Source organism: Oreochromis niloticus, linkage group LG9 (assembly GCF_001858045.2).
Source record: "Oreochromis niloticus isolate F11D_XX linkage group LG9, O_niloticus_UMD_NMBU, whole genome shotgun sequence".
NCBI classification, from domain to species: Eukaryota; Metazoa; Chordata; class Actinopteri; order Cichliformes; family Cichlidae; genus Oreochromis; species Oreochromis niloticus.
In genome coordinates, this window is record NC_031974.2 from 24,843,440 (window position 1) to 24,857,677 (window position 14,238).

Below are 14,238 nucleotides of genomic sequence, written 5' to 3' on the forward strand. Positions count from 1 at the left end.
TATGTTTTTGGGTAATAGCTCTTTGGCAATTATTCTGTTGCTGTAAGAAAAAAAAAAAATCCAATATATCTAAAATATTTTTAGATACAAATAAAAATCAAATGTCCTTATTTAGCAAATAAAATAAAACAAACACACAGACACTAAGGTCAGTCTCAAAAAACGCAGATCAGAACTGATAAGAACAAAGCAGAACAGACAAAGCCAAGGGAGGCGTACATGGAAGGGAACTACTGAGAGAATGAGGAATATGTTTGCATGTGAGTGGAGTGTCAGGTGAATCTAGAGGCAGGTGGGAGTGGCAGCATCTGAAGTGTCAGCAGAGTGCATGATGGGAACATAAAAAGCAGACTGACTGAATAAAGAACAACAGAAAACCAAAATTGTCATAGGCCTGTTTGCTTTGACATTACAACATCTAAACAGAAGTGTTTCACTCGCACTGCTGAAATCACACTGACTTTTACGTTGTCGACTCTCCTCTGTAGCAGCCTGATCATTTGGTAAGAAAACTTTCATACAGTTTATTAATTTTGTGTATTGCAATGAAAAAAAGTTTTATTTAATTTTTTTTTGTTTTTGTTTTGTAAGTGCTTTACAAAACGAGGCAAGTTCCTGTTTTTGTTTCTTATTTGTGTAATGATTCTTTTCTTCATGTTTTTCCAGGTGATGGGTTTTATGACAGACATCATGTTACTGAGTCTCCTCTTTATTCCAAGTGAGCCGTCTCATTTCAGTCATTTACAGTCTGATAGATCAGAGCAGATAGAGATACTTTACAAAGTCAAGTAGACTGAGGATGTTGAAAGAACGAGATAAAAATCAAACCCATGACTCTTAAAGTCAGATTTTTCATCATGAATTTTCTCTTTATCTACATTTCTATATTTTCATGATATTCTGTTTTTTTTTTTTTGTTTTTTTTTTTTCCAGGTACTTTGGCTGCTTGTCTTGATTCTACAAACCTGTTGATCACTGCACCAACAGAGATGGAAGCTCTGAGTGGATCTTGTTTACACATCCCATGTAACTTTAGTGACTATAGAGTGACTGTCGATGGGTTTGACAGCACAAGACCTGTGTTGGGAGTGTGGATTAAAAATAATCCTGACTTTGGCATTTATCCAAACAATGTGATCTTCAACAGCAGTTTGACAGTTAACATCTATCCAATGAATATTACAGGAAACCTGACACAGAGAAACTGCACCACTCTGTTTTCCAATTTAAGCACAAATTATACAAACACATACTACTTCAGAATTATGAACTGGCCGTTCAGAGCAACAGCTGTTTGTGATCCTCTTCAAATAACAATTAAAGGTAAGAAGGTTTCCTCTCATTTCTATAAACAATAAAGTATAATCAGCTGCAGCTTTTATTCAAAACAACTAAAAAAGAAATTATGAACAAATGTAACAGAAATGAGCCCATTTAAGTGTTTTGTGTTTAGCTGGAAATTTGGAAAATTAAGATGGCTCAGGACAATAGTTAGTCTTCTGGGGTCTTTATTGTGAACAGTAAAATTGGGAATCAGTAAAAAAAAAAAAAAAAAAACTGTAGTAAAGACAGTTTTTAACAATCTAGAATACAAACTGTAATACAGACTGTTAACAAACACAGATATATTTACCAAATACTACCCAAACCCCTCAGAGTTCAATACCACGTTGTTCAGAAGACTTTAAGGTACTTGCAAAGCCCTTAAAAATGAACAAGCCTCGAGCAAAACTGCAAGAAAACAGAAAATAAAAAATAAAAGAGAAGAAATCCTGCATACAAAGAAAAAGTCACTGTTTAAAAGCATATTTATGATTTTTTTATGTTTAAATTGTCATGGCGGGGTGCGCCGGTGTGTAGATGAGGTAGACCCAAAAGCGGACATGGTGAAGACAGAACTAAGTTTCCAAAAATAAAGCGAGCCTTTATTGTGGCTGATGGCATGAGAACAACTCTAGAGACACACTGAAACTGGGAAAACTAAGGGGACTGAGAACACTGTGTAAACTAAAAGACAATGACACTCTGTGAAAAGACTATGAAATACTATGAACACAGAGTAATTAGGAATGCTATGAAACACAGTGAAACAATGAGGGAAAACTATGAAACCTGTGGCGAAGATGACAGATGACCTGACAAAGAACAGTAAGAGACAAAGGACTTAAATATACACATAAGGTGATCAGGAGGAGTGGAGACACATGAGGAAACAGCTGACTAGGATGAACATAATGATGCACAGGAAATGTAAACCAAAAACACAAAGACATGGAAACTGGACTTTCACAATAAACAGGAAAACATGACAAGACGCAGGCATCACACGAACTTGACAACATTAACCAGGCAGGCAAGAAACATGACCAATAACACCCAATAAACAACAATGGGAACTTAAACACAGGGGAAGATGACACAAAGAAATTAAGAAACAAAGGACTAATGGCAACCTAGAAATTGACTGGATGAGCTAAACTGAAACTAGAACACAAATGAATACAAAATGACACATTAACAACCCACATACTGGAGTCACATGACCGAGTACCATGACATAAATAGTCTGGTTTGCATGGAAACTTCACAAGTTACTGTTCAACAAACTAACGGCCTGACACAAATACATACTCTACATCCCTTCTCCAACCTATCCTGCACTTACAGGGGACGTAAAAGGAAAGATCCTGTCTGTTAGTGATTAAAAACTAAAACGGCATTTGCATATTTGTCACTTCTGCATGTTTAAACTGAAATAATATTTTATGATAAGACAAAGACAACCTGACTGAATAAAAATTGCAGTTTTTGAATGGTGATTTTATTTTTAAGGAAAAATGTTATCCAAACCTACCTGCCCCTGTGTTAATAACTAAATGCCTTGGCAGCAAGAACTGCAAGTGTTTTTGGTAGCTGGTAATGAGTCATTCACAGTGCTATTGAAGAATTTTGGTTCCCTCTTCTTTGCTTAATAATTTTAATTCAGCTACATTTTCCAAGCATGAACAACTTGTTTAAAATCAAAGCATAACATTTAATTTTGAATCCAAGCCTCTTTGACTAGGCTGCTCCAAAACCTTCATTCAGGTTTTTTTTTTTTTTTTTTGAGTCTCAGACCATAACACAACCACCACCATCTTTTACTCAGGTTATCTTTGTCTAATATTAAAATGAGTTTTTATCTGAAACTTTTAAGTGAGACAAATATGCAGGATTTCAGGAAGGAGGACAATACCACATTTTGTTTTTTTATCCATTGTTGTCACTGATCTCCATCTCTTTCTTGACTGTATTATCAGTGCACAAACTGTGTTTGATGTGAAACCACAGATTCTCCTTGGAGGCCCAATATTACAATCCCAGGTGATCTGAAGGAGAAGGAGTCTGTCACTATAACCTGCTCAGCTCTCACTCCCTGTCCACACTCCCCTCCTCAACTCACCTGGAATCTCACACAAGACTCTGACAATAAAACAAAGCAAAACACAGATGGAAACTTTACAACTAAAATCCAGCAGACCATCACTCTGTCAGACACACATGATGGAAAGAAGATCAGCTGCTCTGCCAGATATCCTGTGAACCAAGGAAAAGACACCAAGACAGCAGAGACAGAAGAGACTCTCAGTGTTTCATGTAAGACAATCAGAGTTTGTTGTTAAAATCCTGTCAACATATCATGATTCATGGGACTTCATTTTTTTTTCCTACAGATGCTCCTAAAGACACCTCAGCATCCATCAGTCCATCAGGTTTGGTGTCAGCAGGCAGCTGGGTGAACCTGACCTGCTCCAGCAGAGCCAAACCTCCAGTCAGCAGTTTCACCTGGTTCAAGAAGAGCAGAGCCATCTCTGCTCTTCTTGAACCAGGTGAAACTGTGAAAGTATCTGAAGGAGAGATTTACAGCTTCAATGTAACAGATGGAGGAGTTTATTACTGTGTGGCCACTAATGATCTGGGTAATCAGACATCAGGAGAGATTCATGTGACTGTTAAAGGCAATGGTAAAGATGAAAGTATGTGTGTTATATGCTCCCATCATTTTTTAAAAATTTTTGTATCTATTATATCTCTAATTTAAAAAAAAAAATTAAGTAGTAACGAACCACAGCCTGAATCAATATGTCAACATAAAATCATTTTTTGTTTTTGTTACTTCATGATTTCTGTTGATTGTGCTTCAACAGACAAACTTTGGCAACATATTGGCGTAATCATTGGGATCATTTTACTCTTAATCTTACTCTGCTTGATAATCTTTGTTTGGTAAGTATCACACATGAAAGTAGAAAACACATACTGTTAGTGTCAAAGATATTTTAGCTGCACATTAAAATATCTGTTTTCCAACAGATTAACTTTATTCACACTTATATTTAATAGAGTTAATTTAACAGCCTCTTGTGTCTTCCAGCTGGTTAAAATCGAAGCATCAAAGACAACAACAGACTCAGGTAAAGGAATTAAAACAAAACCAAAAAAAATCTATCGGCAGGATAACTGACTGTTCTAGTGATTATTTACAGTAGCATCTTTGTCAGAGCAGTCTGATCATTTAATGTAACAAAAAAATAACTGACTCAGCTAAAAGACCTTTCTATTATTTTAATTCCATAGATTCAAATAAATGAAAAGCAGGTTGTTGAAGAACCTGGAAGTAAAACAGAGGAAGTTGAAGAAAACATCCATTATGGTGAGATTAACATTTTCATGCATGAAGCATCCTCTGACTCAGTGCAGGACAGAGGACAGGAGCAGGATACAGTGTACGCACAGGTGAAAGTCACCAAGCCAGAAAACAACTTAACACAGAGTCCTCGTGTCCAGGAGGAACTCTACAGTGAGGTGAAGAAAATTTGAAATGTTGTGAAATGACATTACTTCAGCGTCGACATACACACGTGGAGCTTTTCAGTGGGTCATTTTCACAGTTCAGTGATGTTAAACAAAGAAACAACACTCTGCAGCTTTTCATGTTCTGTTTTCATTTTTCTTGTGTTCATGAAAAATCTGAATAAACAGAAGTTTACTTCAAATTTACTTCAATAAGGAACTGGTTTCAGATGTCAGCTGATGCTGTTCTGTAAAACTGAAAATCAAAACCTACACATGCTGTAGCTTCTTTGTTTGAGTTTTTTTCTGCACCCTGCACTCAACAGTTGTGTCAAGCTCACGTGTCCCAGTCTACGCCTCTCCTTTATTTTGACATTCTCGTGTTTCATGTTCAGTGTGTTTAGTTTTGCTTCCCTTGTGTCATCATGTTTATTTGCATCGGCTGTTTCCACTTCGCCCATTACCCTTCCGTGTATTTAAGTCTTCTGTCTCCCTTTGTTTATCTTTTATTTGTCTCATGTCACTGGAATGCTCAAATCTCATCATGTTCATGTTTCTCAAGTCTAGTCCTAGTTCACCCAGTATAAGTGATAGTTTAGTTTTCAGCTTTGTTCGCCTTTTTGTTTGCCATTTGCTTTTGTATTTTTTCATCAGCCTGAATAAACGGCTTGCTTTTTGTTAAAGAGAGGACATTATGCATCAGACTGTTTATGTGAAATATTCCTGATATAGTTCTTTTAAGTCATCTTTTTCTTCTTTCAGCTGCTTTTGTTAGACCCTTTAGAGCCCCGACTGTTACCTCCACACTCCTGCGTTTATACTTTGACCCTGGCTCTCAACAAGTTTCCCCTTTCCTTTCCCTTTGTCTTTGGTCAACAGTGATACAATTTCCACATGCACCATGTTGAACAATATCAACAGGGGGAGTTCATCTGGGCTCGAGCTGATCTGCCATTGAAATATCATTCTTTATATCCACATGTTTTATTTTGCATAGAGTCTATGTTGGATGCTCTTCCTGATGCAACCCTCCCCATTTTGGACTAACACTAGGAGTAGAAGCACATGTGACTGTGATTTGGTTACATACAGTGTTGGTCAAGTTACTTGAAAAAAGTAATTAGTAACTAATTACTGATTACTCCCCCCCCAAGAGTAATCCAGTTACTTTACTGATTACTTATTTTCAAAAGTAATTAATTACTTAGTTACTTAGTTACTTTTTAAAAACATGATTTAAAACCTGAATAGGTAATAAAGCGATAGATCTTTCAGCCCAATTCTACTTTTTCTGCATAATCCATCATACAAAATGTAATCAAATGGAAATGTCTCTTTTTAAAACTTGTTTTATTAGTTTTAATCTTTTAACTTTATGCATCAAGCAAAAATTTAATTATATGCAACCTATTTTCTGCACATTCCAGCACATAAAATATTTTTTTGTGTTTACACTCAGTCTTTCAAATAGATGCAAGTAAAACAGCAGAAAATAAATAAAATCAAAGACTAGCGGTCCCGTTGCTCTATTTTCACCTGTAAAGCAGGAGTGGGTAGGCGGAGGTTTGCCCTGGTGCAGGTGTGCCGCAGCGGTCAGTGGAAGAATCCGCGAGTTTCTCTGTGAATTTCACATTCCGTGGTAGCGCACTCGGTGCTTGCTTGGAAGTTCAGGAGGTTTTTTCACTGTAAAGAGAAGTTTTCTTCACACACAACGGACACTAATGTTTTTGTCACTTTTTACGGAATCAAACTCAAAATAAGGTCAGTACTTCCACGCTTTAAACGCTGCACACTCATACTCTCTCCCGCACTCGATATATTATCCATTGTTGATCTGCACACAGCTGTTGCCACGAACGTCGCACTCGCTTACGTCACTATCATGAGAAGTTCTTGCAAAAAAATATCATGGTTTTAGTAACGCAGTAACGCAGCATGCTTACGGGAAAGTAACAGTAATCTAATTACCTTTTTTGCAATAGTAATCTCTTACTTTACTCATTACTTGAAAAAGTAATCGGATTACAGTAATGCGTTGCTGCCCATCTCTGGTTACATAATATTGAAAGAACAACATTATGTTTAGTAGGCTGTTTCTTTTAAGCTAGAACTACACAGTTTTCTCCACTGGGTGGTGCTATCCATACAAACAATCAATATAAACAATATTTACAGGTTGTTTTCTGCAGTGACTACTTTTCATCTAAAACCTGCACCCTGGCACCCCACGACTCTGTTGTATTTTGGCTGTAACCAAGCTGAGAGCCAATCTTCACTTTGGCTGTTTGGCATGGACAGGTAGTTAGAGACTGTCCAACCTACTCCCTCCTGGAATCCACTGTTTCATGATCATCTCTGCAAAGTAACAGCTCTCGTCAGCCCGAGGATTCTCTGTTCCTACTACCAGTGTTGGGAAGTAATGGAATACATGTACTGGCGTTACGTATTTAAAATACAAAATATGAGTAACTGTATTCCGTTACAGTTACCGTTTAAATAGGTGGTAATCAGAATACAGTTACTTTGTTGAAATAAATAGAATACACAGCGGTCATTTTCTGTTTCATGTGTTAGGCTTCCCATCTCTATGCCTTCTCCAAATCTGGTGATTTAATGCAGTTGGGCACAGGTTTTCGCTCAGCTGGCTGAGCATGTAGTCATACATTTGCAAGGCTGAGAGCATATGACCTGCAGCTCTTTTTAATTTTTTTTTTTTAAATAAATTTCCATCTGGGATTAATATAGTTTCTCTGATTGCTGGAAACCCAAACAAAACACACAATAAAGGCTCTAATGTAAGCGTCCTGTTAATGTTGGTGGCATCAGTAACACAATGGACCCAGAGCCAGCAGTGCAGGGGCAGGAATGCATTTCTGACACCACTTCATAAGAAAAATGGGATGGGTGAAACTTCATTATCGTCTATCTATCTGTATTATTGCTGTGTGATTTTTTTGGACATTTAAGTTTTTATTGATTTTGCAAGTTTTTTGAAAACATATACTTAAACCTGTATAAGAGGGAAAGAAAGAAAAAACACACAACAAAAAAACAAATAAACAAACAAACAAAAACACAAGAAAACTGCTGGTGTGCACCCCTCCCCTTAAAAGTCTGAGAAAGGAAAGAGAAACTAACTAACAGTGGGTTCCAAGAGAAGAAACACAGAAACAGGCAAATAAAAATGACAGTAAAGTAACATTTGGACCGGTGGTCACAGATAATAATCCTTCAGATTATGATATTAGGGTCATGATTTCCTGGTTGTTTTAGATAGCTCCAAAAGTAGTCCCAATATTTATCTTTGTCTTCTGTATCATTTTTAAGTTTATTCAGCATGGACTCATAGGAAGCAGTCTCTGCTATTGCTCTAATCCAGTCTTTCAGCTCAGGACATGCTGTAGTCTTCCAGTGCCTAAGGATGATCCTCGATGCAGTTACCAGTCCAACTTTAACAACCGTAAAAATATTATTTTGAATTCTTGGAATATGAGAACGGTCTCCCAACAAACGCAATTCAGGAGTTACGGGCACTTCTAATCCTGACCAACCTTTTAAAAGTGTGATGACTTCCTTCCAAAAAGGAGCTATAAGGGAACATTCCCCAAAACAATGTACAAAAGTGTAATGTATGTTTGCACTGATTGCCAATCACGCTTCAACTGAGTCGTCCTCGGTCAGAAGGAATGGCACTCCACAGTGACGTAGTTCAAGTAACTTTAATAAGGAGGTGGCAGATGACATCAACAGGATGTACAGTGGGGAGGCGATTGCATTACAGTATTCAAAATGCAGGTAAAGGGAGTGTGAGTGTGTATATGAGTGTGTGGTCATCTGTAAACAGAAGGAACAAATATTCATATTAACCCCTATGGATAGCAGTGTACCCCTTATACAGTACAGTGGGTTTCCATCATAAGGTTATATAATCTGCCATAACCTCATGGCCACTAGATGGCACCCTAGGACCATAAATGAATTTCTAGCTGGTATATACATTAGCAAACAGGATCTCTACAGATTACAACGATTCAGATAATAAACACAGTAAATAGTTACATCCACTTCCAACCACAATGCTTGACAGTAAGTCGTATATGAAATGACATATCAGCTGCAACCAAGGCTGCCTGTAGTAGGCCAAAAACCGCAGCTTAGCGATAGCAACGGGACTAGCTTCTTACGTAACAAATTACACAGAGCAAATTACACAGATAAAGTCAAACAAGCATCACTCTCGTCTTATGATACTCACATGATAAGCACGCACACAGGGGTAACTCACACAGGAACACAAGAAAAAACGTTAATCCTCCGACACACCTCTCATCTGTGCAGAACTGCGCTGAACACGTTCCCAACCGGACGTACAGATACCAAGGTGCATCATGGGTAACGTAGTCTAAACAGTTAAAGTGACCAAGCGGACTTTTAACAAAAAGCCCCCGCCTCACTTTTGCATTTCCAACAGAGATTGTCAGGCATAAGCTTCACACAGTGTAATCTTGTTGGAGTATGATGATATCTATGCAGAATTTTATATTGTATGCATTTGCTCCTCACCTCCTTAACATAAATCCTATTTTCTGCCAAAATCCCCATCCATTTTTTGTTTGGAATTGGTGCATTTAAATCTTTCTGCCACAAAGTTTTAATAGTCGAACACTCCACACTTCTGTTATCATTTACCAACCTATAAAAACATGATGCTGCGTGGCACTCCTGAGGCATATTTATAAAATTTAGAACAAGATTTTCATGTCCCCTTCTGAACTTCGACATCACACAGTGTCAAATTTGCATATATCTCCAAAAATTTTCCTTCCCTTCCAATTTGTATGTTTGGACAAGATCTATATAGGACATAAATTCCATCTTTAAATAAGTCACTAACAACATATACGCCACGAGACTTCCACAATTTCCAAAACACAGTTTGTTTTTCCCCCCTATACGAATAGCTGGATTGTTCCAAAGAGATAAGTAAAACTGCACATGAGGTGATATTTTAAGAATTCTATGTATATTGAGCCATACATGGCTAGAGTGAAGCAAAATTGGGTTCGTTGAAGTCAAGGGCGTAGATTTGGTTTTGGCATTGGTGGGGACGGATGATTCAACCACCGAACCCTGCCCTGTTTCTTTTTTTTTTTCCTTTTTGTCTTTGCTTCTTGATAAAAAAGGAGAAATATACTACATATGCTATTCTACATGCTTTTAAACCATTTAAAATTACAATTCATAGTTTTATATGTGAATTATATAATGTTAAATCACTATTAAACAAATGACTGATTTTAGACTTTAGTTTACTTCAGCCATATTCCATATAAATCGGGTATCATACAAAAATAAAAAAGCTTCAAATAGAGTCATGACAATAAAAGAATATGACTTTAAGGACTTAACAACATTACTTCAGTTATAGTACACCAACATCTCTTACACATTAGTACTAAGGGAACACTGAATGACCTGGTGGTTTTTGTCCATAAAACTACTCATCTAAGATTACCACAAAGTAAAAGATCTCTCAGCAAAATTATGCAACATTTTAGGCACTATTGCCCCGATCAAATCAGTGAGCTGGGATTTTTTATTCTCAACATGAACTACTGTTACAGCAACAGACATGGATTACTGGTGCCCCACACAACAACTCAATGTCCACTATGTGAAGGAGTCTATACTATACTGTCTATACTATACTGTCCTGGTGGACATGGCAACACGTTTTTCATGGTTACATACAGTTTTAGACTGATGTGGGCCAAAGCCTAGCACATACTTGCCAACATTGAGACCTCAGAATTAGGGAGACATTTAAAGGGGTTTTTACAGTGTTTACTTATCGGAAAAAAATAAGTTAAATGTCACCGGCCTGTTTCAGGCCGGGGGTGTCCAAATTCAGAGGCTGCGTCCACCTGAGGACCCGGCCTTCGCGGTCTAAGTGGGCCGGGTCCTCCGAAAGCCGGGTAGACCGGAAATGAGCGACTGTGAAATTGGGGGGGGGTCTAGCCTTCATAATTACGTCACCTCTGCCGTCTGCTCCTTGCTGTCTAAATAAAATAAAATATAACCGGACGCTTGCGTAGATTCTCGACCATCTCACACTTCTGTTTAATCAGTTTTCTGTTTGACATTTATTCAGCTGTGTGAAAACCCCGGAGGAACCCTCCCGAGGGATTAATAAAGTTTTATTTAATCTAATCTAATCTAATAACCTTAATCTCAGCCAAACCGATTTACTCACGAACAAATAAAACACTGAAAAAGGCCAAACAATAACATGTTTAAGTTATTTGAAGTTTACACAACTACATTCTCGCCTGAAAATATGTTTAAAGTTTATTTCGCGACCCAGAAAGAGTAATAAGTAATAATATTAATACTAAGTAGCTGCAGTAGTAGTAGAGTAGCCATTGTTGGAAACTGGAATTGGCTGGGCCAATCTAGGATATGGTTTTTCAATTTTGTTGTCCGGGTGGAAAATCGGGAGAAATTGGGGAGAATGGTGGCTCCGGGAGATTTTCGGGAGGGGCAATGAAATTCGGGATTCTCCCGGAAAAATCGGGAGGGTTGGCATGGCCTGGTATTGCCTGTAACGTTATTATGACGGACACATTTTATGAGTGAACTTGACTTTAAGTGACTTACAGGTTTCTCTGAAAAATACTTTCCTATATCCAGGTTCTTCCTTTTTGCTGCCATCCTCCTCTCCTCCTTGCAGGTCCTCGCAGCGCAAGCTTGCCGCTGCTAAAACTAAACAGAGCTCCCTGAAAGGCACAGCCAATCACATTGGCCATATTTGTCACATGAGGTAGGACTCCAGTAGAGAACGTAATTTAACTCTTTCTGCACCGCTGGGTGAATGAGACGTTGACAGATCGTTTTTTTCTTTCTATCGGGTTTGTTTTTCTTTACTCGAAGAGATCAAATTATTGGTGGGGACAATTCAATAATCGCGGGATATTGGTGGGGACATGTCCCTTCCGTCCATGCCAAATCGACGCCCTTGGTTGAAGTGCAGCTTTGAGACAGCATACTTTTTGGATCGAGAGGAGTATAAATCTCAGACTCTATACTTAGCCATTCCTGTCCGGCTTGATTTTTTCCCCAGTAATTAACCAGTTTTGCCCCTCAATGAGATTTTTAATTTGCCACATTTTTCTATATTTGTTTTTATTTGTACCGGGTCAAAATTGAGTTTTAGTAGGACCTCCATAACTGGGCTTAGCCTAATCCCGAGATACTTCATCCCTCTAGGTACCCATTTAAAATTGAACTTTTCTACCATGTACGGATAAGATAGTGGGGATAGTGGCATTACTTCAGACTTTCCCCAGTTAATAGTATAACCTGACACTATTAGGAGTTGGTGGTATGTGTGTTGGTGTTTCTGGGGTTTGTTTTCCTTTTTCGGCACAGGTAGGCGGGGGGCGGTGTTTGACGACATGCCGGCACACCTGCGGCGCATCGGACGTCATCAGTGGGAGCATTTAGGGAGCTGAGTGATGGACGTCTGATGTCGGATTATTGTCGTTCCCATAAGTGGTAACAGTGCTGTTGCAAGTTTAGCCTGTTGGTTCCGAGCGCCTGAGCTACATGTTTTAAGATTCATCTCCTGTCTGCTTTTTTCCCTACACCAGCCTGTCTCGCCGCCTGCTCGCCTGCCTGTTTCTTTGTGCGCTGGCCCATTTTTTGGATCTGTGACAGAGACTTATCTGGCGCTGGCCTGCGATCGTTGTTACTCCTGTATCCTGGTGTTTCAAGTAAGCTCTCCAACTCTCTCCGTGTATTTTAGTTTCATTCTCGATTCTCGCCGGGTATTCGTTAATTTTGTTTTGTCCCTCGTTCTCAGGTAGCTCTGGTTTGCTCATCTATCTGTCTGCGTACCTTGGCTCCGTTCCGTTCCCCCTCGGCCCTGTTCATTTGCACATTTATTTGGTTATTGTATATAGCCCTGTCCCCTTGTAAATATTTCCTGATCACGGTTAATAAATCTGCTTCACTGCTGTTCTGCGCCTGTGTGTGTTTCTGCCACTGAATCCATCTGTTTAAATGAACCTAACAGAATAATCCGACCATTAATATGGATTCGGCAGAACGCACAGCTCCCGCTTCCGGCGACTTACTCCAGGAACACGAGCAGTCTTTGTCAAGCTTAACTCGGCAGTTTAGGGAATCCGAGCAATGGGCTGGTCGGGTTAATGAGACCCTGACAGCCATACAAGAGACTTTAGTCCGGTTAGTTCCTCCGACCGTTCCTAGTGCGCCGCCACCCCCCCGCCCGTTCCGCAGGGTTTGGGCTCTGTTCGTGACCCCGCTCCCCAGCTCTGGTGCCTTTTACGGGAGAATTGGGCCGTTGTGGGGGGTTTTTGATTCAGGTTTCTCTGGTTTTTCAGCGGTTTCCTCATGCGTTTTCTGATGATGCCTCTAAGATTTCGCATTTTATTGGTGCTCTCCGTGATCGTGCGTTGAACTGGGCTGAATCTTATCTCGCTCTTCATCCCCTAGAGACTGTCACATATGAACAGTTTGTTCGGGATTTTAAGGCTGTTTTTCATCATCCTTTGCGCTCTGATGAGGCCGCGCGACAGCTGCACGGGCTCCGACAAGGAAGCCGCTCGGTGGCGGAGTTCTCTATTGATTTCCGGGTTAAAGCCGCGGAGACGGGGTGGGGGGATGATGCGCTGCGCGGGGCTTTTGTCATCGGCTTGTCCGATCGTTTGAAGGATGAGCTCGCTACTCGCGACGAACCCGAGAGTTTTGAGGCTCTCGTTAATCTGGCCATTCGCATTGACAATCGCCTTCGCGAGCGTGCGGAGGAGAGGGGCGGTCGTTCCCGTGCTGGGTTGGGGGAATATGCTGCGGTGCGCGTGGTTTCCCGTCCTCCTCCTCCCGGTCCGGCTCGCGCATGGTCTCCTCCGGCTGACACTGCTGTGGAGCCGATGCAGCTGGGTCGTACACGGCTTACTCCTGAGGAGCGTCAGAGGAGGTTTGAGGGGCGGTTGTGTTTGTATTGTGGCCAGTCGGGCCACTTTGTGTCCGCCTGTCCGTTGCGCGCAAAAGGTGGTGCCCGCCAGTAACTGTGGGGGTACTGGTGGGCGATATTTCCTCTCTTTCCCGAGTCCCCCGCATGCAGCTTTCTGCTATCGTGAATACAGCGTCTGGTACTTTTTCCACTACTGCACTTTTGGATTCTGGCGCCGAGCAGAACCTTATTGACTGCGGTCTCACGCATCGTCTCGGCATTAAGACGCGGCCTTTGCCGGTCCCCATCTCCGTTGCGGCTCTTAATGGACAATCACTGCCCTCTGTCACGCATGAGACCGAACCTGTTTCGTTGCTTCTTTCCGGTAATCATCGCGAGTTTCTTCGGTTTTTTGTTTTTTCCTCCCCTGA

General features: G+C 40.1%; 1 protein-coding gene and 1 long non-coding RNA gene across 2 annotated transcripts; both read left to right on the plus strand.

Moving 5' to 3' along the window:
• The first annotated feature begins 266 nt into the window (after positions 1-266).
• Positions 267-5,352, plus strand: LOC102082611 (sialic acid-binding Ig-like lectin 7). Its single transcript, XM_019363218.2, has 8 exons — positions 267-503; positions 667-718; positions 934-1,323; positions 3,331-3,636; positions 3,714-4,004; positions 4,188-4,266; positions 4,415-4,454; positions 4,618-5,352. Exons 2-8 carry the CDS (start codon positions 670-672, stop codon positions 4,858-4,860), a joined length of 1,398 nt encoding a protein of 465 aa, XP_019218763.1. The 5' UTR covers positions 267-503; positions 667-669; the 3' UTR covers positions 4,861-5,352.
• Positions 5,353-12,200: 6,848 nt separating this feature from the next.
• Positions 12,201-12,849, plus strand: LOC106096896 (uncharacterized). The gene is made up of 3 exons (XR_001223237.3): positions 12,201-12,387; positions 12,483-12,605; positions 12,695-12,849. It is a non-coding gene; the product is annotated as an uncharacterized LOC106096896 (long non-coding RNA).
• The last annotated feature ends 1,389 nt before the right edge of the window (positions 12,850-14,238 follow it).

Excerpts from the sequence above, each read along its gene's own strand:
- LOC102082611 (XM_019363218.2), top strand. The coding sequence starts at position 670 with ATGGGTTTTATGACAGACATCATGTTACTGAGTCTCCTCTTTATTCCA. Across the intron at positions 3,637-3,713 it reads AGAGACTCTCAGTGTTTCAT|ATGCTCCTAAAGACACCTCA; the intron begins GTAAGACAATCA and ends TTTTTCCTACAG. Across the intron at positions 4,267-4,414 it reads TGCTTGATAATCTTTGTTTG|CTGGTTAAAATCGAAGCATC; the intron begins GTAAGTATCACA and ends TGTGTCTTCCAG.